The sequence below is a fragment of the Neopsephotus bourkii genome, unplaced genomic scaffold (assembly GCF_033783945.1).
Source record: "Neopsephotus bourkii isolate Nb327-2 ecotype Australia unplaced genomic scaffold, CSIRO-AGI_Nbou_v1 NB_1638, whole genome shotgun sequence".
NCBI lineage: Eukaryota > Metazoa > Chordata > Aves > Psittaciformes > Psittacidae > Neopsephotus > Neopsephotus bourkii.
This window is the reverse complement of record NW_026902113.1, coordinates 2,709,581-2,735,565: the sequence shown is the minus strand read 5'-3', so window position 1 is coordinate 2,735,565 and position 25,985 is coordinate 2,709,581. Positions and strand designations below refer to the sequence as shown.

General features: G+C 36.5%; 1 protein-coding gene across 3 annotated transcripts in view; it reads right to left on the bottom strand.

Moving 5' to 3' along the window:
- Nucleotides 1-229: 229 nt before the first annotated feature.
- The window catches only part of CEP126 (centrosomal protein 126), a 41,054-nt gene continuing 15,298 nt past the window's right edge, over nt 230-25,985 (bottom strand). The window contains exons 5-9 of one of the 3 annotated variants that reach the window (XM_061374375.1): nt 24,877-25,075; nt 11,395-13,528; nt 4,920-5,129; nt 2,431-2,495; nt 230-766 (exon numbers count right to left, since the gene is read on the bottom strand). In XM_061374375.1, the coding sequence (XP_061230359.1) occupies nt 659-766; nt 2,431-2,495; nt 4,920-5,129; nt 11,395-13,528; nt 24,877-25,075 (2,716 nt within the window). In that variant the 3' untranslated portion in view covers nt 230-658. The remainder of the gene's footprint in view (nt 767-2,430; nt 2,496-4,919; nt 5,130-11,394; nt 13,529-24,876; nt 25,076-25,985) is intronic. The other 2 variants (XM_061374377.1, XM_061374376.1) reach the window with 2 other exon arrangements.

Genomic DNA, 25,985 nt, shown 5'->3' with positions numbered 1-25,985 from the left:
TTCAGAGAAACACCGTTCCCCTGATACAGCACTGAGCCCGCTCCTGAAATATAACTCTCCTACGCTCCTGTACACTGTAACCAAGACTAGCAACAACACTGAGTGGGGTTCAGGCATATCGCTGGTGGAAATATCTTACATCCCCAGACAAACCTCACAATTCTTACTGTATAGATAGATACAAACAGAAAATCAGGCATCTAATAGGGAGTTAAAAATCCAGAGAGTCAGTAATTTGCTTTTATTGCTTCTCTGATTCTGTGCACTGCATACACCTTCTACAGTTTTTTTCAATGTTTATCATCTACTTTGTACTGAAACAGCAGAGGAAGGGCAAAGAGAGTGAGTTAAAAGTTACCACTCCTTAGCAACTAACTAACTTTACAGATTTAGGTATCATGCTGGTTAACTAAAAAAAGGCCTCTAATCTAGAACCAATGTGACAATGCAGACAGGGGTTTTAAATTAATTTTACAGTAAAGTGCATAATAAAATACAGTTAACTATCCTAAAAGTGCTTACCAGTCAATTGACCTTCACTATTTGTTTTACTGCTTTTGTCTTTATTTTGCTAATTTGTTGCTAATTTTATACTGTCAGATGGTACATGCATTACATAGAAAGTATGTCAACACACAATATCCTGGAGCAGACACTGTCAGAATCTTCTATACAGCTGCAGTCGACGGCTACCTGAGGCACTGTGGTACTGCTGGGAGTCTGTCGCCGTGTGTGCCAAAGGGGAGGAGATACACTGCTGAACGCTCTATAATAACACAGAGAATAATGAGGGGTTGGTATTACGGGATACAATGTCATTCACACGCATTACTGCGCGAATATCTACACTTCATGTTGACGTTCTGAAGCTAGGAGAGCTGAAGCAGGTTGCTCTCTTGGTAAACGTTTCAAATCTCCTTGCTTCTCCTAGCAGAAGATTTGATGAAATCTCAGTCAGCTATACTTTTTCTGCATCTGGGAACTTGTATGACAATAGTTTACTGTTATCAGGAAGAATAATTGCAGACCAGTTCCTGGTATCTGAAAGTGTATGTACAGCTGTACACCAGTACATACATTACTGCACATGAGTTTAAACACTCAAATATATACTTAGTAGGGAACGAAGGGGCTTAAAATGTCCATCAGAAAACTTACACTTCCAAAGACTGGACAGCCTGAGTAATGACTACTGTTAATAACTTATTCATGAATCAAAGATCTTGTAGATGAAGAATTAGAAGGAAAAAGCTTTTGTCACAGACCAGCCAGCCAAGAAGTCTGAATACTGAAAGCCAGAAAAATGCATTGGTGGGGGAACAGCTCTTTTTTAAGCAGGACAGGGTATGAAGAAAGCTGGGAAATGTTTTAGTAAAACACAGATCCAATAAAGGTAGCTGTGTTACACTAATTGCTGAAAAATACAAAATTCACAAGTTGTTTAACCAGAAGAATTAAAAGACAGGAGGCAGGGGAGATGAAGCTGAGGTTCTAAATCACACTTAGTACTAGGATTCACAAGACAAAAGGTAATTATATGCCACTTTCTTTTCACAGTCCCACTTCAAGCAAGGCAATCATTTTGAATGTAGGAGCTTGGATTCTTTCTGGGGTTTTTTCAGTCTCAAACTCAGTAAGTGGCAAAAGCCTTCTGTATAAAGAGAACTGTCTCTAGCAGTTTTGGTAACAGTTTATCCAGTAAATGAAATACGTGAAAGTATATAAAGTGTGAAGTTTAGAGTCATCTGTCTATATTTTTTCCTTGGTACAAATATATATAGTAAAAGAGGAGACTGATAATACAGAATTCTAAATACTAATTCCTGCATTATAAACTGAACATTTGAAGTGTAAATTTTACACTTCAGACACTAACCTGCATATTCAGTTCTTTATGTTCTAAATATCATGATTATTTTGTTTCAAACTGACATGTATGAAATAAAATACAAACACTAATTGAAGAAATGCAGTACCTGTCACTTATGGAACATGGCATATCTGCAGGTCAAAGTCAGAATTTACTGTCTTACCAATTATTTTATACACCTCCATAGATCACTCCCCATTTCCTCTCTACATTATTAAGAAATACAAATTAATTATGAGCTATATATAGTTTAAATGGACCATGCTAAGTTATTATTCCTTAGAAGTTCTTGGAACTTCCTGGACTTTGCAAGGGTCTTCAGATTCCAAACGGAAAATGAAGCCACAGCATGAGGCAGTCTGATAGAAACCTAAAGTCTGTTTACAGTATTACAAAGCTCATACATGTTTGGTTTCTTTTGTAGCATAAATATAAATATCAAAATGTCAGCCCAATCAGCAGACTGAAGTCAATATTTTCAATTATATTTTTATTATAAAATAAGCCAAGAAGTCAGTTTGTAGGAATGAAAGCTGAACATACCTAAATTAGATACTTACTAAAGGGGTGTTTATCTGCAAAATATTCGAAGCAGATAGGTTTCTATTAATGGCTTCTTGAACATCTAAAAATATCATAAAAGTAAATAATAAATATTATGTAAACCACATATACAGTACAAAAATGATTCACAGTCAAATATTCAACACAAAACTTCCCAAATGTTGTCAAAATGGAGCTTAACAGCACTATTCCTTTTCCCCCTACCAACAGTTGCTGAAGTATATGCTGTGTCTGTGTTTTTAAGATTTGCAGCTAGGTATTATTATCTGAGCATAAAATTTAGTGTCAGTAAAAAGAAAATAATCTAAGGCTAGAGAAAAGAATGGCAGTCACCCTAAGCTGGCAGCAAAAGTTCCAGACTTAGACTGGTTGATGAGTAACTGTTATTCATTAAAAGGACCGTTATTAAGGTACACAGTTTTCACCACTTAATTTGTAACATGCAAACAAAGCCCAAAATTGGGGTTCAAAAAGGTTGTGGTTTAAAAAAGTAATGTGCTTACATGACATGAAAGTACTTACACCACTTTACTTACTAACAGGTATGTACTTACATGTACTTACATGTCCTCTAAGTCTACCTATAAAATTTCCCAGCTTCTTACTACCAATTTTAATCCCCAAATAATTAAGAAAGCTAATTAAACTTATGAGTTACACTTTTTTTTATATATATATGTATTACATTCATTTTCACAGTTCATTTGCAATCAGTTAACTCCAATGATTCTTTCACTGTTTCACGTTCTTTACTGTTTTCATAGTTTTCCTTTCACACTTTGCAAACCCTAGCTTTCTTTCTTCCAGCTCTTTTGCTACATTTACCTTTGCCTCTATTTATTTCTCATTTCTCTGTTATTTATACAGCAATTTATTTTCTATTTTCTAGTATTTCTCTTTTCATATCTACTTTCTTAACCCAAGCACATCATACAACTCCTCAATGACAAAAGACAGAATTCTTCACTTCTATTTGCCTGGAAGCAATAACTATGAGCTATGATGTAACGAAATTCTGAGCCACTTTGATGGGAGCAGGAATTGTAAGCCACAGCTGCAGAAAGTTTCTAAGCAGCTGCAAAAACCTTTTACTCTGCTGTTGCAGTTTACAGGAAACTGAAACCCTTGTACTCAAAGTCAAGCAATCCACCATCTGATGTAGAACCGTATGGATAGTGTGCAGGATCTTAATGAGCCCTGGTTTAGTTTGGCTCTAGTCAATAAGGGGGTAAACTTGGGTAACCTGCTCATGAAATGGTGCAGCTTAGAAGGAAAAGTAATAGAATAATAAAATAAAATCAATGACTTCAAGAAAGCAGACTCTTATAAATTCCAGTAATTGGCATGTAAATTTTCATATGAAAATAGTCCAAGGAAAATGTAAAATTCAGGAGAGTTGGCAGTTCCATAAACTGCAGAAATGGCAAGCAGAAGTTATTTCAAGCATATAGGGAGTCAAGCAGTCCAGTGGAGAGACCACATGGACTAAGTTACAAGGTCCCCCTGATTTCAAATACAGAATGGAGCACAGAAATACAGAAACTATGTCAAACCAATTACAGTGTTTATCAAAGACCTATGTGATCATGTAGATCAAAGCAAATATTAACCATTAGATAGAGTAGCAAAAGACGATAGAACTTTGTTCTATGGGTATGCTAGTTACAATAGGAATACAAATGAAAGTGTTAGCTAACTAAGCAATGGAGAGAAGTAACTATCAAGAACAAGTACAGGCTTTCCCCCATAACCTTCAGTGAAATGAAAGCTGCGATAGGGACACCTCATGTAAAAAGCACAAGAATAGAGCAGGTAAGAAATCAGTCTGGAAAAAGGAAAGAACAGGCTGGAAAAAACTTTGGTAAGTTTGACTTTTTAAAATAGTTGTGCAAGTGATATTCATTTAAACATGCAGATTTGGCTTCAGCAACCTTAGAACTCAGTATTTGTTAGTTTTAAGAATTCACATAGAAGATGAACATTCTAAAAACTAGAAGAAAGAAAATGAAAATCCATTCATTATAAAGAATACATTTGCAAAAAGACAAGATATATAATATAAAGGACAATTATTTGCAAAAATAATTGGGAAAAAAATACAGATAAGTATTGCAACAGATTCCCAAGTGAGGTTGATACATCTGAAAAACATTTAAAGAACAATTTTGACAAACATCTGTTAGTAACAACAGCTACAGTTGGGCTAAGCCATTTTCTGAAGGTGTCCTCCAGTCACTTTTTGGATATTTTTTTAACCATGACAAAGTCACCATTATTTTAAAGTAACCTAATTTACTTTAAGAAAGGTTTAATGACTTTGATCTACTGTTTGCTGCATTTACTAACAATAATAATAACAATAAGAAAATAGAGGAAAAATAATCCTATCACAGGATTCATGTTTTCAATTCAAATTAATCCATGACAACAAAATATAAAATTACTTAATTGCTTGATGCAAGATCCTCTTTATTATCAAACTTACTTTGTAGCCTTTGATTGAGACGATCAATAGACTGGAAAATCCTCATTTCTTCTACTGAAAGGGCACTCATGCCTGGACACGGAGCCCTGTTAGGCAATAAGGACCAGCTGGCTGGTTGCACACTTCCCAAGGCTGCCAGGATTTCATCCTCTGCAAGGGGTCCACTTGCTAGTTTTTCTGCCATGAGAAACTGAGTGGTGCTCTCTGAAACTGAAGAGATTACAGGGGTAACTTCAAACAAGAAGAGCTCATGATTTTTAAATATACTGCTTGCTTTCATTACTATGGGTTTGTGAAACACACAAAATTCACATTAAAAGATCAGAAAGGTGGCAAAGCCAAGAAGCATGATATGTTAGAAAATTACATAATTAAGATCAGTCATGCACCTTACAATTGGCACTGGAACAAGTTCTACCGACTTCCAAAATACGTAATGATAGCAAGCAATAACTGTCCATCTTGTACAGTTACATGTGATACATACAGCTGTGATATAGGTAAATACAAACAGGAATGGAATGAAATTTGAGCATATATTGAAATACATTTATAAAACCATCAATGTAATGACACATGATGCCATATATTACATTTCCATTAAAAAAAAAAAAAAAGTTTAGACAACAAACTACCTTTTTGTAGAATCCCTGAGAGGCTCAAGAGGAGGGCCAGTGCAAACCTCATGAAGTTCAACAAGTCCTGCACCTGGGTTAGGGCAATCCCAAGCACCAATACAGGCTGGGTGAAGGATGGATTGAGAACAGCCCAAGGACTTGGGGGTGCTGGTTGATAAGAAGCTCAATATGAGCCAGGTGTGTGCTCTCACAGATCAGAAACCAAGTGTATCTTGGGCTGCATCAAAAGGAGTGTGACCAACAGAGAGGTGATTTTCTCCCTCTGCTCCTCTCTGGTTGGTGAGGCTCCACCTGCAGCCCTGAATCCAATTCTGGGATCCCCAATACCAGAAGGACATGGATTTCCTGGAGTAAGTCCAGAGGAGGATGATCAGAGAGCTGGAGCACCTCTTCTATGAAATCAGGCTGAGAGAGTTGGGCTTGTTCAGACTGGAAAAGAGAAGGCTCTGGGAAGATCTTATAACAGTCTTTGAGTACCTTAAGGGAACCTACAAGAAAGCTGGAGAGGGACTTTTTACAAGGGCATGTAGTGACAGGATAAGGAGGAATGGCTTTAAGCTGACAGATTTAGACATCACAAAGAAATTCTTTACTGTAAAGGTGGTGAGGCTCTCTCACAGATTGCACAGAGAATTTGTGGCTGCCCCATCCCTGGCAGTGCTCAAGGCCAGGCTGGATGAGGCTTGGAGAAACCTGATTTAGTGGAAGGTATCCCTGCCCATAGCAGGGGATTGGAACTGGATGAGCTTTAAGGTCCCTTCCAACCCAAACCATTCTTTGATTCTGTGATATACCAAAAGAGACAAGTGATGTTACACAATGGATATATTAGATCACTACTTTCTGTACACAAAGAATTGAAGTGAGATGCGTTACTATACCTTCATCGGACTTGTAGGTGTTATTCCTGTTTTGTACTGGATCAAATGTAGATTGAATAGGACTCACCTGGACAGGACAGAGCAAATTCTATTAAAAATGTAATAATATAACTACACTGCTTTCTGAACATTTTTATTTATTATTTCATATTATTAATTGTTTTCAAGTGCAAAAATATTAGTATATACTAATATAGTGATGTATTCTAGTTGGTTTTACTCTTTCCATTAGCAGTGACAGCAACCTGACCAAACACAGTGATTCAAAATCGTGTGACACTGAACAAATCTTTGATATTCCTGAAATTCTTTCCTTTTCCAAGATAAATAATCTTTTTATTTTTTATCATATTTAATATTTACCTGTACATGATGAGTAGGCTTCCATCTTCTAGAGGCTATACTTTGGCTTCTGTATTCTGGAAAACCTCTATGTTTATTTTCATGGTTGTCAAAAACCTGCTTTTTTCTTGTAACAGGAGTGACACCTTAAATGTCATGCATACAAAAGAAAACAAAAAATATATAAAATCATGATAAAGATGGAGTAACAAAACCTAATAATGATGAGTAAACATCTCTGTCCAAATTTAGATGTTTAGCTTGAGTATGTTTACCTTTGATCTCACTAAATGTATTTTCTTATAGTGAAAAGAGATAAACAGGCACTTCTAAGGTATATTTAATTTCAGTCGGCATAGGACTACATGATACAGATGTGAATTATATGTGGACATTTATAAGCAGGTTAAGTGAAGGCCAGTGTTGAATCCCAGATAACAAAGATGGTCTGTGCAAAAATTACAAGGTGGTCTTGCCAAATAAGATGAAGAAAGAACAGTGAACTGTGATATAACAAATATCAAATAATGTCCCAAACCCTAATGTTTTAGAAAATAAGTTGCATTTAGAGAATAGTCATAAAGCCTAAAGCCCAACGCAGTAAATGCCTATTGCCAAGGTGCTATATTGTATATCATAATGCATCCAACATTTGTTAAGATTACACTGTGCAGAAAACATGTACTAGTTCCCACAGTTTATTTGATTCACAGAATCACTGAATGGTTGAGGTTTGAAGGGACTTCTGGAGGTCATCTGGTCCAACCCCCTGCTCAAGCAGGGCCACCTAGAGCTAGTTGCCCAGGACCAGCTTTTGAGCATCTCCAAGGATGTAGACTCCACAACCAATCTGGTCAACCCTGTCCTAGTGCTTGGTCATGATTATAGTAAAAAACATCCTTCCTGATGTTCAGAGGGAACCTCCAGTGTTTCAGTTTGTGCCATTTGCCTCTGGTCTATTTAGTGGGCACCACTGAAAAGAGGCCGGCTCTGTTCTCTTTGCACCTTCTTTTTAGATATTTATGGACTTTGATAAAATCCCCCTGAACCTTCTCTTCTCTGGCCTAACAGTCCCAGATCTCAGCCTTTCCTTCTAGAAAAGATGCTCTAGTCCCTTCTTGATCTTTGTGGTCCTTCACTAGACTCTGATCTGTCCATATCTCTCTCATACTGAGGAGCCCAGAACTGGACACAGTCCTCAGTGTGTGGCCTCACAGTTGTGATTTGAATGCCAAGTCGTGGTTTAAAACCTTAGTTTCTACATCTTGGGATTCTACAGTGAACCTTGCTAATTTATCCATCTCTGCACTAATTTTCATGACAGCAGTGCCGCACTACATTTTCCCTTGGCTATACAGGCCTATCCTAGACACTATACCTCACTTTTATCTGTTTTGTCTGGTATAATAATACGTTTTTCAAAATTAAAGCCTCAAGTTTCAAAATCAAAAGTGATTTCTTAATTAAACGTTCATGCATATAAATTGAGATGCAAATCAGCATTTTCATATGCAAGTCGGGAATCCACATATCCAAGGAGATGTTATATTCTCATTTGTAAACTCAGTTCAGTTACTTGATTTGTAAATGCAGCTACATGATTTATATTTGGGAAGATAAACTATCTATTTGTTTACATAATAAATATTTAGATGTGCAGTTTAATGTACAGTTCATAATCAGACCAAGAGGTCTTTTAGTGATTTTAACAGAATTTTATTTCTTCAGTTGTTATTTTGGTGCTATTTAATAAAGCAGAATTCTTACTATTCACAGAAAAAGAAAACAATTGTTTGATCCTGGAATCAGATTTGAAACTAGTCATATGGCTGCTTCCATCAGTGAGAACATGGAACACACTAGCTTTAAAAGGTTGACATCAGTTATATGCAAACTACTGTAATGTGGCACATGGTGCTGAATAGCACCTGGAAAGAAATGTGATCACGTTATATTGAATATAGGGAAAATTTTAAAAGAAGCAAAGAAGAAACTTCTGCCTTTCACTACAAGAGAGATACTGAGATGCTGGAGTGGGTCCAAAGAAGAGCAACAGAGCTGGTGAAGGGTCTGGAAACAAGTCTGATGAGGAGCAGCTGAGGGAACTGGGGTTGTTCAGCCTGGAGAAAAGGAAGCTCAGGAGAAACCTTGTCACCCGCTATAACTACCTGAAAAAAGGCTGGAGAAAGAGGATGTGGCTCGTGTCTTTTCCCAAGTAGCAAGTGACAGGACAAGAGAAAACAGCCTCAAGCTGTGCCAGGAGAGGTTTAGACTGGGTGTTAGGGAAAAGAGAGGGTGATCAGGCATTGGAACAGTCTGCCCAGGAAAGTGGTGGAAGCAAAGACCCTGGAAGTGTTAAAAAACATGTAGATGAGGCTCTTAGTGACATGGTTTATGGTGGCCTTGGCACCATGGAGTAAAAGTTGGACTTGATCTTAGGTCTTTTCCAGTCTTGCTGATTCTATGATTCTTATATTAATACACATTTTTTCCTGAGAAATAAAAGTTGCTCTATTGATATGCATTAACACCTAATTTAAGTCGTTTGCAAGACATGATAGACCTATGCCAAGGAAAAGACTCCTTTGAGAAATGTAAGACAGAAATATAATAAGCAATAGTATTTTTAAGTGCATGGGATACTGAGCATTTTATCTTTGTTTAACTAGAAATACGTGAATTGGTCTAATATTTGTTACAGGGTAAATGTTAAATATATGTTTTAAAGCATTTTACTGACTGAACACCAAAGGATATTAAAACTAATAATTACATCCAGATACAGTATAATATGTGTCAGCAAGAAGATACACGACTTAAAGCCCAATTAAAGAAGATGCTCATGGATGACAATTTTATTTATTCATCCTGTTCTGACCTTTTCTTTCTGTACATTTGTCCAAGTATTGCAACAGATCACATTTTCTACAGGGTCCTCACAGACCTCACTGAACTCTGTAACAGTTCCACTGCAGGTATTTTACTTAAGAATAGTGCAGCGTTCAAGCTCTTATAGCAAGCACTTTAGGGCAACTGCTATGGTGATCTATGTGCATTTGCAGGCAATGGGACAAATAATAGCAAGTCATTGAGAGTTATTAGCATATTTAAAATAAAGAAGACTTTCAAAAATGAAATCTAAACAGATACTGAGTGAGGGCTCCCCATCCAAATCTTAAAAAGATGTTACTCTTCCTCTAAAAGAGCTGGAGCTGTGTGACACTAGGGTTGTAGCATTTTAAGTTGCAGTGAAGACAGTATTTGTAGTGCCCACAACTTTGACCCAGTACATTTCCTGATTCATTTATCTGATGTGCAAATAAGGACATCAAGAGACAAGTACCTCTGCTGGAGGCAAGGCATGGTAATGCAAGACTCCGTTCATTTCCAATGTAAAATCAAATACTTTAACTGAAGCCCCACATATCTTAAGCTCATCTGTTTGACTTTGAACTGGAATGGACAAGCAGATAACATTTCTCATTTCCCACCCCTGCTTTAGGCCAAGAATATTTACGTGCCTCTGCTTGTAACAACAGAGCTGTTTTGAATTACTCCATACTTAAACTATGTATTACTATAGATAAAATTTAGGTTTTGTTTTGATTTTTTTTTTTTTAAGTTATGGGAATTATTCACTTTTGCTAGAAAATATCTTTGAGCTGCATGGCCAATCCTTGGGGTGATCCCAGTAGGTGAAGTGGTTTAGAAAGCTGCTTTACCCCGAAGAAGGGTCTACTGCCCTGAGGAGCTCTGCCTCCAGCTGCAGCCCTCAGAAAGAAGCAAACCAGCATACAACATTCAAATTACAAGCACAAGGACGCCATCAGTGCCCAAGGCACAGAATACAGCTAGGCTGCAGAGAAGAAAAAAGGCAAATCGAGAAGCATGAAACCTATTTAGAATTGTAAAACCCAGGAGATTAAAGTTTATTCTTCCTAAATTTCTTATGCTTCTTTCCTCTATCTCACCAATCAATCTCTGCATCATATTGTTCCCAAGATTAACTTTTAATAAAAGACAAGATTGGTCCTCAGTTTTCTTGCAATTCTTTCTGAAGCACACATACTTTTTAGCAGAGCAAAATTTATCTGTTAGAAGTGACTTATTTTTAATTGACTTTTTTTTTAGCATTAATTGTATTATTAGGACCAAAATGTAATCATTTTAGGAATTTACGCTGTCAACATTTGAAAAACATGGCAGATATGCACTTCTCTCACTCTCAGGTGTCAGTGACTGTTGGACAAGAACCTACAACTTTCAGTTACCTTGTAAAACTTGCTCATAAACTTAGTCACTTCCTTCTATATAATCACTTAGAGCACCTGTCACATCTGCTCATTAGTCAGGAATATAATCTCAGGGAAAATACTTCCTTTTCATTTCATATTGTAGAAAGCTATTAAAAATGGGTATTGATGTTTGAGGGGCCTCTGGGCACCACTAGAATAGAAATAACAATGACAAATGGTGAAGACTTATTAAAACTGGCTGTATTGTGTGAATGGATGAAAGGCTGGATGCTTTAACTGAAAACAAACTCGTGATGTAATTGAAATCGACTTTTGTCTGAACATACCCCCTCCCCAGACCCAGAAACATGACTCTTACCAGTAGCAGAGCCTTTTGGATCTTGGGCACTATATACTCCTTGCCAGGAGGTACTTGTTTTTCCAGCTGCTGGGATATGATGGAGATGTAATCCACTTTCTGTGTCAACAGGTCTTCTTCCAGTGCAGGCTATCGAACGGTCCTGGCAGGCGCGTGTCTGAACACTATTTGCAGAACAAGTATTTTTTTCACAAGGTCCGTGCTTGGCCATGCTGCAGCCCGGTGTTAACATCACTGTGGGCAAGTCAGAATGACAAGTAATACTCTGACTGTATTCTGTACCGTTTCTATTTAAAACCTGATCTGCTAACACAACATGCCTTTCATTTAAATCATTCCTGCTTGTAGCGGTTGCTGGAAGACTTGAAGGCAGGAGTGGCTGACACCTAGGGCTGGCTGCATTTTCACCACTTCTGCTTCCTGGCAGAGGTATGGATGGTGGGTGAGGTGCTAGGAATTTCCCTGGAGATTTTCGAGTTTTGCTGGTTTCTGCAGCCAGTTGAGGTTGGATTATAGTGCCTGTTTTCTTCTTGGGCATAAATCTTGGCTGGGGCCTTGCAGATATTGTTGTTCTAGCTATTTTTGCCCTATTTTTCAGCCGATTACCTTCATTAATTTTATAATTATTACCACATACTGGGGGTTTACTTTCTTCATCATTTGATACGATCCAGGTTTTTTTTGCAGAAACAGATCCAGTAGACATAAACATATTCAGAGATGTGCATTCTCTATTTGATTCTTCAGTATTAACATTTGGTTTTGATATATGAGAGTTTTCCTGGTGATTTTTTATGAACATCGGGTTTGAAGGTTGAGCAACAATACTTAAATTAGTCTTAGGAGCATTATTTATAGCTTGAACATATTGCAGCTGTGCAGAAGATATTTCACTGGTGTTTTCTTCATAGCATTTTTCATTATTTCCTATTATCTGGTTAATTTGATCACACCATTTGATTTTTCTATTGTATTTGTCATTTTCTGCACTTTTCTTTTTAATTTTTGCCAGTTCTAAACTGTCTCTGATAGAAGATATGGGATGTTTCCCAAAACTGATCCCATGGTTCATAACCACAGTTTTGAAGTGACTGGGTTCATATTTACAGTCCTTCTTTAAGATACTACCAAGAAACTTTTCTCTTTTTCTCTCAAGAACATTGTTTTTCAGGTTTTTGTGCTGTGCAGGAGTGCCAGATCTGAACTCTGTATCAGACAGCAGTGGCATAGTTTCAGTCATATTTCCATTTTCTTCCTCTTTGTTATTCTGTTGTTTAACATCACACAGAACTGAGGCATTTGGTATGTCCTGAAATAAAGATGATCCTGGATTAATGTAATCAATACCTTTAATATTTTCTTCTTTTGTTTCAGTAATTTTTCCTGAGGTATATTTTAGAAACTCCATACTGATGTTTTTGTCTTTTGGTAATGTATCAGCTGTGATGGGAATGCCAGTGGAACATCCCTGATTAGGAAATGAGATTTTAGATGTTGCAATAGGTTGACTAGAGGTTTGCACAGATGCATTTCTTTTTTGTGGGGTCATTTTAAAACTCTGATCTTGCATCAGATCCTGAACTCCTTCTCCTGGAATAGACTCAGGGCTGGCCCAGGTTTTGCTGGGATTCAAAACAGGATGACCAGTGGTTAATGTGTAAGCGGTTCCAGAAGATGGCTTGCTTCTTTCTTCTTTTATATTTTGCAGAAAACTAAACACATTACTTACAGAGATTTGTTGCTTACCAGAGGTAGAGAACTCTGCAATATTTTTTCCAGATCTGTCAGAAGCAGTTGATTCCTCTTCTGACGTGCTTACATGTTCAGCAGGAGTTAGAACATTATGTTTAGCTAAAAGATCATGAGTAGGTAAGTTGTGGTAGTATTGCGAAGCTACATTTCTCAGACAATTATTTAGATGCATATTTTTAGAAGAAGTACTTTGAGCTGTATAAAGCAAACCATTATTCCTGGTCTGTGATTTTTCTGGATTGTAGAGGGTACAGTCACACGGTGTAGTCAAAGATGATTCACTTGGTGTTGTGTAATTTCCACTTTGTTCTCCAGCCTCAAGACTGTCGAGGCTTAACACGCTTTCTGAATCATCTGTTTTCTTGAGTTCGTGATGAAAATTCTGAAATACAGGCATAAAACCAGACTGTTACATTTAACAGGAACATTTTTTTGCTGATATTATTTTTTTTCTCACTAATGACAGCTTAGGCTAAAATACAATCAATATTGAGCCCGGTGTTTTTACAAATTGGGGTCATAGCACCATGAATGCTTCCATCAAGTCAAAATTTACCCATATTCAATTGCAAAAGAAAATGATACAGTTTGGGGATGACATTCAGAGGAAAGAGCTGCATAAGTTTAACAGTTATAATCCTAAGTTTTATATAAATTCTACAATATCAAAAAAGAAACAAGATTTGTCTGAACAGCACTACTGTTTCTGGATTGCCCTATGACACAGGATGCACTCTGTGTCATCTTGTGCTCTGTAAGGGTGTGTAAGCGAGTTTACAAAATAGAAGAGAATCCATGAAAATCAGGGCAGATTTGGTAGTGGGTCTACCCCAAACTGGAACTTTTCCATAATACTAGACTGAATATTATTATTTTCATACGAAGTGTCACAAGGGTCACAAGAAAACACCTCTCAGCTATCATAATCATAGAGATTGACACCTCTCCCCAGTGAAACCCCTGCTTCTCATCTTCTGGAAAGAAAGATCTGATCTAAGAAGACAGATTAGCTGTAAAGGCGTATGGGAGTCCCATCCACTCCCCCAGCTTCTTTGTTGAACTTTAATGCACTAATGAGTAAGTAACTGGTGCCATATGAACCACCACTGGGACAACATTATGTATGTACCATACAGGCATTTTCTTCATTATTACTTCTCCACCCAAACACTGAGGTGCCTGACCCTGTTGAAAATACATGGCTTTGAAAGTACAAGATTGCAAAACAGAAATACACATAAAGGAAAACAAGCATATCAACTATTTTCACAATCTCATACGCTCTCTCTTGTGAAAGTTCACTTCCACAGAACTCAACAGATAAGTGATTTTAAAGCATTTTTGGAAAAAAATATCATGAAGAACTAAGAGAAGCTGAATTAGATATGCAATATTATGCAATTAAGATTTCTTATTTTCATTAATGACTTGAAATGGAAAATGTTTCAAGTAGCAAAATCTGTTAACCTATTAGGTAATCACTTATCTGTTAGGTAAGTGATTATATATCCGCTAGTAATTATGATAGAATTAACACTTAGAAAACTTACCAAAGAGTGCGTACAGTTCACTAGTGAATGAGAACATATTTTCATAGTAAATATATTTTTTAAAATTCTAGTAAAATTGTTAGACCATAATGTTGCATAGTTCATAGCTGTCCAAATATTTTAAATTGTAAAACAAAAAGCTTAGTGAGTCCTGAAAGACTTTTTATGGTTGAATTAAATCTTATCTTGCACTAAATGTTCAGAGGGTGGTGAAGTCTTCCATTAGAGTTACGATCTGATATAAAGAAACTAAATAGAAGAACAAAGAACCAAGTGTAGAGAAAATTCCCTTTAGGGAACATTTTCAAACTAAAGGTAAAAACTAATGTCTTTCTAATAGAAAAGAATAAATAATGCTTTGTTAGTTATTTAATAACCTTTATGTTTAGCTAAATTATATTGTTAAACTCTGCTTGAACTTCACCAATCAAGGAAAAGGCATATGCTGAGTTTTCTATATCAGGCCAAATTTAAGAACTAACTTTGAAATTTTCAGATGGGAAAAGAACAGTAAAAAGAAATTCTAGGTGTCAGGCTTACTTGTTCTAATTTGGAAGCTGCACCTGCATAGCTAACTGTGCTTCTAAAATTAGTAAGTTAAACAGGGGAAAAATCTTGTAAGGATGATTTTAAGAAGCCTGTTCTGATAGCAGGTTAGCTTAAACTGGTAAATATGAAAGGTGCAAGAAAAGTTCTTTTACATTTATTTTGTTGAATCACACAATTTCGTCTTTTCATGCGCTAAAGATGTTTACCATTCTCATTAAAATATTTACATATATTATTTCCCTTTCTAGCCTCCTCTGTAATGAAAATTAATGTCAGATTTTCTTGCGGAAATTCGTAACTAGAACTACTTCTGCTGACCTAAACAAGCATTCAAGAATTATTCATTTTCTAGTGGTCAATAGCTATAGGAAAATAAAAATGGAAATCCCAATGACTACCTGTGAGAATATTATAGGAAACAAAAACGTTCATAGATTGTGTTATCTTTGCATTTTCTGGATTTGCTTATTTTTTGTGTGACAAAAGTACGATTATTGCATTGCCTGTTGCCTGCCTTATTTTATGTCCTATTGCATGAAATCTAAACCCAGCCTGCTCACATACTTGGTATTCTAGGAAAGAGACCACTTACAAGTAGTTGAAGAGGTCACTTGTACATCTCAAGACTTAGAACAGCTGTGTCAAGTCGTTTAATTTCAGGAAAGCACTGAGAAAGCACGAGCCTAAGAAATCTTTCATGACACCAATGAAAGAACAGCACTGCAACAAGTAGAATTTTAAGAAAACCTGACAAGTGAATTTTCTGCCAAAGGACTCTGTCAAGATGCTATTACGCTAAAGAGCTGCTATATGTGTATTTGACATTTTCTGCACAAGAAGTGCTGAGTGTTCACAAATCCAGGAGGTGAATGGGAACACTCTTCTGAAGATAAATGAAGAAAAACAATACTTACTCTGAAAACCCAGGCCCCTCACCTCTCACACTGCTTGCTATTTTTTGATCATTTTGTCGTATTTGCAGGAATTTTTGTGTGTTGTGTGTGTGTATAGGATGTTATATTTCAGATTCCTTGTGAAGTAAAAGATGCCAATGGTATTTAAAAATAATTATATTAATATATAATAAAAATTACATTAATAAATTACACTAATTGCAAATAAGTAAGTAAATAAATAAATATATTTTTTCTATACAAGTTTTGAAAACATGATGTACATGGCACTCCACAGTATTGATTTTACAGAAGATTTGGCCAAGAAAGCAAATGCCACTCAGAAAGGATTTTAGTGATTATATTACACAAAAGATCCATTATACTGTGCCAAACACACCAAAACAGTTATAGAGGTGTAGGATGACTAGAGAAAAGCTTCCTATCAACACCCCTAGTCTTTACTGCCAGGTGCCTCATTCCCTGCCCAAGCTATCTAAGGTACAGAAACTAGCTATCTATGAACCTGAGTGTTTCAAAGGCACATCTAGGGTGCTAGAAATACAGGTTCAAACTTCTTGGGATGGAAAGACCTCAATTTTCCAATCCCATAGGCACTCAGGCACTTCAGTGAGCCATACTGTACTGAATGATTTTGAAAGAAAAGTGATCTGAACACTGAATCTCAGGATTTCAAGTTCTGACTTTCAGTTTTCATGAAGTCCTGAGGTAAATGTACAGAACCCTGCAGGAAGCATGTTTTCAGCTAACCGGTTCTCAGTACTCAGTACTCTTAGCATCTCAGTACTCAGAGTGCTGCTTCTCAGGATCTCTGTTCCAGGTGCCTGAGTCTCACAAACTAACCTAATCATTCAGCTCCAGGAGTGGAGTTCATAATGCTAGTTTTCAAATACTATTAAAATTATTAAATGATTAGATGTTGAAGCAGAGGACCACAATGTATTAGTCTCTTTTTTGTTTCTAGCCCATTAATCAATTTCTTTTGAGCAGGCTCCATCCACCCCGCAAATTGAATTGATGTGGTTATGTAAAAATAGTATGGGACTGCAACATTGAAAACTGACATAAGGAAAAAATGCAGAAAAATTGGGCATGAATATGCAGTATTAATTCTAGAAGTTCTTAACGGCTTAACTAATAATCCTTTTAATGTTATATATAAAATCCAAAGACATAATTTAATGAGATTTGATAGTTATTTACGATCTATGGTATGTTCAATGTCATTTTGGCTATCTGAAAAAAATGAGAATGGAGATAGGGTAAAACTCACCCATTTTCACTTGTTTGAAATTTGCAGGTTATAGGAAAAATGATGTTTTAAAAAATATTTCATAGATGAGGCTGTTTCTAGATGTTACTTTAGAGACAGAAATGAAATGGAAACATTTCTCAGAGACTCTTTTTCCATTTTAAAACAAATAACTAATCCTCTCACTGATGTTAAGGTCTTAATGAGAAGACTCAAAGCTCTGAAATTATCCTTTTCAGAAAAGTTTTCCAACAAAGTCTGATTTATGGGGGAAGAAGTTAAGAATAACTGAAGGAAAGTATTTCTTCATCTTCTAGAATCAGAATCTGTCTTCCTGGTTGATCCTTATTCACAAATACACAAATAACAGATTATTGACAGATTTGAATGAACTGGAGCTATTGCATCAGAGAAAAAAACCCTACAAACTATTTGACCAGTACATCCACTCTGAAAGACCCAGAACCATGCAGTGTGTGAATGTAATTTAAAAAACAATCCCTAGTTCAGCTGAGGGACTGTCCTAGCAGATCTCTCAGACTTGCTAAAAAATTAGTACACATTTTTTGCAGTCTATAAAAAAGCTGACTTTTTCTTTTAGGAATGTAAATACGTTGTAAAGTTGGAAGAGTTTTAATACCTTTCCACTCTTAGCTTGTGCACTGCACAGCAGCAACCAAAGCAGAAGGTGGGTTTATACTAGGAAATTCTAAAGGTCAGATACAGAAATACTTTCAGAATCAGAAAATAGCTTGAGTTGGAGGGGACCCACAAGAATTATAGAGTCCAAAGCCTGACTCCACACAGAGCAACATTAAGCTATACATCTAAAAGTGTTTTCTAGTATCATATATTTTTATTTCTCCAGAAATAAGTTTATCTAATGAGACAGTTTCATGTAATTGGCAACATTTACTGCATGCTTCATTAATAGAATATTTCTCTTCAAAAAGGTATTTAGTGACTGTTCCATGTTACCTGTTTTATAAATCCCATTTTTTTCAGTCAAATGTTTTTCAAGACACACATTCCTCTTATGAGCTTTGAATATGATTTGTAAGAGCATGTACAAGATTTCAGCATCTATCTTTCCCTAAACATCCTATTGAATTTAAAAGCTGACTTTTTTCTTGCCACTGTTTGAAACAGCATAATTCTTTAAGTTTGTTGAAGATCTTCCAGTCTCCTGGGTCCCAGTTATTCTCTGCTAACTCCTGTTCTCTGAATTCTGGCCATACGTAAATACACCAGAATTGGGCATAACCTACACAGCAAAGCTAAAGCTATCAAATACCACAGAGGGGCTGCTGTGTGTTTATAATAGTTAATATTACAAGTTTGAAAGAATTGATTAGGTTTCTGTGTACCCAGGCTACCATGAGCCTACCAGGACAGAAGCAGAATATTGGAATTAAAAAGTGGCTAATTTCTGTTTTTCTTTCCACATTGCTAAAGGTTTATCTCTTAAAAAAAAAAAAACAAGACACAGGTCTGACATGTTCAAAGGGGTAGAATTACTCTGGACATTGCCACTTTAATCTTGATGAGAAAGCAATAGATTTCCCAGCAGCCACTTGAGTCATTAGTATACGCTATATCTGATAACACCAAATTCACATAATGTAGTATAGCATCCTGGCTGAGTATGCACAAACTTTTTTATCTTCCACTCCCTTGCTAAAAGCCAACCTTTTATTATTACCATAACTGCAGTAAACTAAAGATCAGATACTGCTATATTTTTACTCTGTTCCTCTCCTTTAGCTACATTTATGAACATTTTACCCTGTTGCAATAAAACAAATCACTTAAAATAGCTATTAAGTATGGTAGAAATAATTTAATGTATAGCTATATATAAATATTTCATAGATACATATATGACCACAAAGATGATCAGGGGGCTGGAGCACCTCTCATATGAAGACAGGCTGAGAGATTTGGGCTTGTTCAGCCTGGAGAAGAGAAGGCTGTGGGGAGATCTTATAACTGTCTTCCAGTACCTAACTGGGGCCTACAAGAAATCTTGGGGGGGGGGACACAGTTTCCAAGAGCATGTAGTGACAGGATCTTCAAGGTCCTTTCCAACCCAAACCATGCTATGATTCTATGATTTTATATAAGGATATATGTATTTGAATGTAAACCCCAAAATGGAGTCACACTAATAAGTAAGTCAATCCTTGTGAGAAAATGTGTACTCTCTTATCCTTTATAGAGGAACAGCTATATATTAGATGCCAGTTCTCAGTTTCCCTGTTTCTGCAGTTTGTGAGCTGTGCTGTACGTATAACAATCCTAAGTTATCCCTAAGCAAAGTCTTATTCATGTATTAATCTACCTGTGGAATAACTGTTTTGTACTGAAAATGCTGTTTCAACTTGAATTGCACATTTCATCTGTTCAACCAGGGCTTTGAACTGAGGTAAAACAATCTTCAAATGACTGAACATCCAGATTGTCATATATGAAGATTGTAATGTCATTTTATAGAGCACAGGTTTGGAATAAATCACTACTTCAGGTAAAAAATCCGCAACATACTCTTCAGGAATATACAGTCAAAACAAGATTGAATATTTGCGTAAGATAATTTAGTCTGGAAATATATTTCAATTTTCTTTTACAGCAAATGTGAATTTTGAATTAGTGAACTAATATGGAAGAGTGGTATGTTGCAATATAAGTTAAAAGCCAATAAAAACTGAACCCTCCTGATCTTGCCAAAAGGAAAATGAGTAAGGAAATCACTTGAGTTTGTCACATAATGTGATTAACATAAAATGTGTTAACATTCACAGTTACAAGAAAAAAATCGCCAGAGATTGAAGGTGGCCATCAAAACCTATTTCAGGATTTTGAAGGTCTCTTCAAAATCAAGTCTGATTTCAGTTCCAATGCCATTTTATGCTAACCCTGCCCTTAAGAGTCTGTTTTCCCACTAACTAGCCCTGAGCATTCTATGAGTTCTTGACACTTGGGACAGACTCTGTACATAGGCACTCCATTTTTCCATGCTGGTCTTGTCTATGCCTCTGAAGAGTCATACACCTTGCAGAAGGAACCCGTGCTTAACTCATTCCAGCCATACCACAAACACACTTGAAAATGAGTTTAGTTTTTCCATCAGTTACCTGAAACATCTCAGTTTCATAGGTGTAGTCCAACCTCAAAAGCATAGTAACCCAAACAGCTAGCAGTCATAAAGGTCAACTCATTCATGTAAGTAAGGCAATGGCCATACCTATGTGTTTGCAGCATCAGCTGCTTTCATTCTGTGTTCTTTCTCAGAGACTTACTGAATTCTACACGTAGTGTATATAAACACACACAATATAGCAGATACAAAATTTTACAGTATTAGAAATAATATAAGAATAACCCTCTGACCTCATGGTTTGGGTTTCATTTTCTGAGAAATTATACTTGTATTCCAGTCCATATATTGGAGTTTTTTATGGCAAGAAGAAATTAATCCCCTTGCAGAAAAAATGATACTGACTACTTCAATGGCTGTACAATATGCTTGGAGAAAAAGGAGAGCCAAGGTAAAATTCATGCTTCAAATCAAGGGATTTCAATTTGGATTTCACAGGTACCACTTTAATAACCTAATTAGGGTTATTTAAAGGAGGGAGGAGAAAAATACAATCTCTGTGTTGCAATCTATACCTATTTTGTCTGTGAATTAGCCCTTACTTCCAAGTATTTTGTTTAAAAAGTGAAACAACAGAGGTAAAAAGTTAGGTCAATCAAACAGTTTAATTCAAGCATAATATATTTTACTGGAAGAGTTTAAAAATATTGTACTGATCAAAACAAGTTTGTATGGACACCAAACTAAAGAGGTGATGAAAAGACAAAAGATACAGAATCATAGAATCATAGAATGGTTTGGGTTCGAAAGGACCTTAAGATCATCAAGTTCCAACCCCCTGCCATGGGCAGGGACACCTCACACTAAACCATCTCACTCAAGACTCTGTCCAGCCTAGCTTTGAACATTGCCATGGAGCATTTACCACTTCTCTGGGCAACCTATTCCAGTGCCTTGCCACCCTCACAGTAAAGAACTTCTTCCTTACATTTAATCTTATCTTCCCCTGTTTGAGTTTTAACCCATTAACCCTTGTCCTATTACTACAGTCCCTGATGAAGAGTACCTCTCCAGCATCCCTATAGGCCCCCTTCAGATACTGGAAGGCTGCTATGAGGTCTCCATGCAGCCTTCTCTTCTCCAGGCTGAACAGCCCCAACTTTCTCAGCCTGTGTTCATATGGGAGGTGCTCCAGTCCCCTGATCATCCTCATGGCCTCCTCTGGACTTGCTCCAAGAGCTCCATGCCCTTCTTATGTTGAGGAAACCAGAACTGCACACAGTACACCAAGTGGAGTGTCACGAGAGGCAAGTAGAGGGGCAGGATCACCCCCTTCGTGCTGCTGGTCACACTTCTTTCAATGTGGCTCAGGATACATTTATCTGAATAATACTATTTCTTGCCACAGTTGAGTCATTTTAATGGAAAATTTCTGAATTATTAAGTTTAAGGCAGGCGCCAGAAGTGGAAAATTTCAACATAAACAGTTAACGTTTAGAAAAATTATGAGCACGTGGGAGTAATGTCTTTTGGTGAAAAGCTGATGCAGCTTTAGCTGAAGACCATGCTACCAGCTCCACCTTAAAGATCTTACTTACAATTGCAACAAAACCAGGAAAGGACAGTGCAATAAAACCTTTGATTGAGAATAAATTTAACAATATTAATTTCTTTAAAATGGAACACACAGACATAAAACAAGGAATAATTTGGTGTAATGGCTCAGACATAAAATCTACTGCTCTCGATTTTTTAAGCAAAATAATTTTGGAGAATGGTGGAAGGGTCACTAAAACCTCTGTCTTATCAATGAAACGACAAAGTTTTATGGATGGAAAGCAGGGAAGACATGAAATCTACTAGTAAGGGTCTACATAGAAAATTATTGCCCTATAGGAAAGGAAAGAATTTTAGGAATCTTTATAATCCTGCTGGGCCTGTAAAAATAGAAACAAAGAGAGGTCAAAGGATCTCAGTGGACGGTGAGACTGCAAAGCATGTGCACAGTGAAATACTTTGACATCAGTTTGAGAAAGGCAAGCACTGTTGAAATGACTTTGGACAACAGACAGTAACTAGACTACTGAAGCCTATTATTGTAAGAGTATTATAAATAATTATAAATTATAAATTCTATTAGTTAAGAGTTTTATAAATACTATTTTACACCATAGGAAGTCACGATGCACATGGACACCAGCACAATCCAAGTATTAAACTTCCAAGTCTCAGGCCTTAGAACAATGACAGTACATTTCTTGACTATTTTTCTAATCAGAGTCCACAGCACATAACTTCAAGAAAGTCCAAATGTTTGAAGTATAAATATTTACAATTTGAAACTGTTTATCAGAGAGAAGAAGCTGAGCAACCCCTAGTGGTAGCAGAAAAATACATACTGGGAAAAAAAAAGCAAAATTTTTCACAGGATCAAAGCATTTTCAAAAATGTATTATTTTGTAAACACAAATTCTAAAGCTGATTATAACATTTAGGAAAACTATAAAAATTCAGGTATGATGCATGGCAGTTTTTCCGTAGAAAAAAGAGCACAAGTCTTAGGAGCAGTTGAGGGAACGGGGGTTATTTAGACTCGGGAGGACCTTACCGCTCTCTACAACTACCTGAAAGGAGGATGGAGAGAGGATGCAGCTGGTCTTTTCTCCCGCCAACAGTGACAGGACAAGAGGCAGCAGCCTCAAGCTGCACCAGGGGAGGTTTAGATTGGATATTAGAAAAAAAAATTTCACAGAGAAGATGATCAGACATTTGAACAGGCTGCCCAGGGAAGTGGTGCAATCACCACCCCTGGAAGCGTTCCAAAACCTTGAGATGAGGCCCTCAGTGGTATGGATTGGTAGTGGACTTGGCAGTCCTGCAGTAATGGTCGGATTTGAGGATCTTAAAGGTCTTTTCCAATCTAGTTGATTCTATGATTCTAGAATTCTATTTGAATGTGATAATTGTGTTTGATAAAAAACACTACAATATAGTTGTCTTACAATGTATTACAAAGAATCTTTTCTTTGCCTTTTTCTCAAAGAAAGTTTTTTCTCCAATTCTAAGATGTCCTAATTTAGCTACTGCCAAATTCAGCATGATCATTTAAGGAGGAATTTACAAACACTATGCAAATGAAACACACAAAAAACCAAAAGTTTAGACCTTTTTATATTTCCTTTGAAACTGGCTATCTAGATTCCAGGTTTATCAACCCCATTCTATAAATTCATTACAAAGTGTACTTTCTGTCTTCTGAACCTTCTGGAAATTCACTTCATCTGAATGAGATTTTCTGTGTTAGCCATCTGCTGCTCAAGACTCTTATGAATACCCATCAGAACAAAGCAGGTATAAAGACAGAGATGAATATGCCTGAAAACATCAATATCAAAGAACTCAAAATATATCTGAAACATATACAGTCTTTCAAGAGTTATCCATGTATAGGTATTAAAAAGAAAAGCCCTTGCTCTGTTGCCATCAATGATCCCATGCCTCTAGCCATCACCAGCATAAAGGGATGGTGATTCATAGAGTCAAGCTCATTTCAGACCCCACAAGTCCACATATCAGTAGATAATATTACAGAAATAAAAGAATGGGTCAAAAATTATGTCCTCTTCTTTCAAAAAAATGTAATATTGAAGACAATATCTCCAAAATCAAAGAAAACATGGACAGACCTAAAGTCACACTTAAAAGTGCAGACATAAGAAATCACTTTGGAAACAAGCTCTTCTTGATTTTCACTGTGTTTCTAAAGTGACTTTTGAAACTGATTTGGGGTCAAAAAATCAGTTCAGGCAGAAAGTTAATGTGCTTGTTGCTAGAACACCTGCATTTATTTCAAAGATGACAAAAAAGGCTTTCAAGAGAATTGAAGTCAATCCCTAAGAATTCACCGAACACTGGGAAAAAAGAAACAACTCCTCCTAACATTTATATAATAATTATGCTACCATAGCACTTTGTACTGAACTGTAGCAATCAGCAAAGCAATGTGAATTGCAAGCTGCCAGTTTAACTCTGGAGCTAGCACAAGATTCCTGTGATACTCTAATGGCTAGATACTTCAGAGCCAAGAATTCTGACATACAAATCTTAAATTCACAGAAAGAAAGACATGACAGATATCTGAAGATTTTGTGATAACAGTCTTGCAAATATTTTTAAAGATCTCTGATTTCTTACTGAAAAATATGCATACTTTTACTATAAATAATCTATTGGCACAGTATAGCGTGCTCTCAGGTGGTGTCTGCATGGTAAACAGTGCTTAACAGATGTCCTGTTTTTATCACATTCAAGACACTTTTGACTACATTTAAGAAGCAGCATGTAATGAATCACATGGAAATATCATACCTCCACATTGCTGAGATGCTGTTTTTCAAGGAGCTGTTGCATTTCTTTCAGATTTTTCTGGAAGAGAACTTGGTTACTATCCATGTTTGTTCTACTGCTCTCTTGTATTGTTTTATCCCAGCCAACCATTGCTGAAATCTGCTTCTGATGGCAAAAAACGTTTCTAGATGCTGATGAGGATGAAGTGTCATCTGTGGTTCTTGATGCAAGCAAATAACTTATTACTTTGGCTTATTTCTATGCATCAATGTACACTGTTAAACATGTCCCTGTCTGAAAGTACACATCATCAATAAATGCCTGGAAAGCGAAGGACAGCTATACTATACCTAACTACAGGTGGTGCTAAAGCTGTCCAACACTTTCAATTTTAAACCTTTTCTTCTGCTATTTATAAATAGTCAGGCTTTTCTGATTGGGTTGTTGGGTGACTGCCTCAGGCTGAATTAATCTGGAAAATGTCAGCCAACAGTTTGGTCATTTAAAGAAATGGAACACGGAGTGTTTGATTTTGTTGTGGGGCTTTTTGTTTTTTTTTTTTTTTCTTGCTTGTTTTGTTTTTTGGTTTTTTTTTTTTTGGTGTGTGTATGTGTGTAGTGTTGTGGGTTTGTTTTTTTTTTTTAAACAAGCAAAATGGCCTTAATTTTTCCATAAGGTTGGTTTATACAGAGCATAGCTATATACTGATGCTGTCAGACATACCCTTACTTCAAATAGCAAGGTGGTTTTGTAGTATCTAGAGAGCCCAAATGTACTGATGACAGGTAATGTCAGTAAAGGGGTACATGAAGGAATTTATACTTACTACCTGAAAAAAATATCTTTGGAGTAGCTGGTGTAGCTGGGTACTGTTGTCAGGGTGAGCCTAGCCTGGTAAGTCAGATAGAGGAAACTGTAGGATGAGAACTGGCAAGAACCATAGGTCTGGTTGACACCCAGAAATCAAAGAAACCAAGAAGTATGTGAAGACAAAAGACAAGGAAAATGTGACTAGGAAGACAGGAAGTGTGTAACAAGATATATTGAAGAATAAAAAGCAGACAGAACTGGAACGAGGCTGGGTAAGATCACTAGGAACAGGAACAGGAACAAGCTTTGGAAAAGAAACA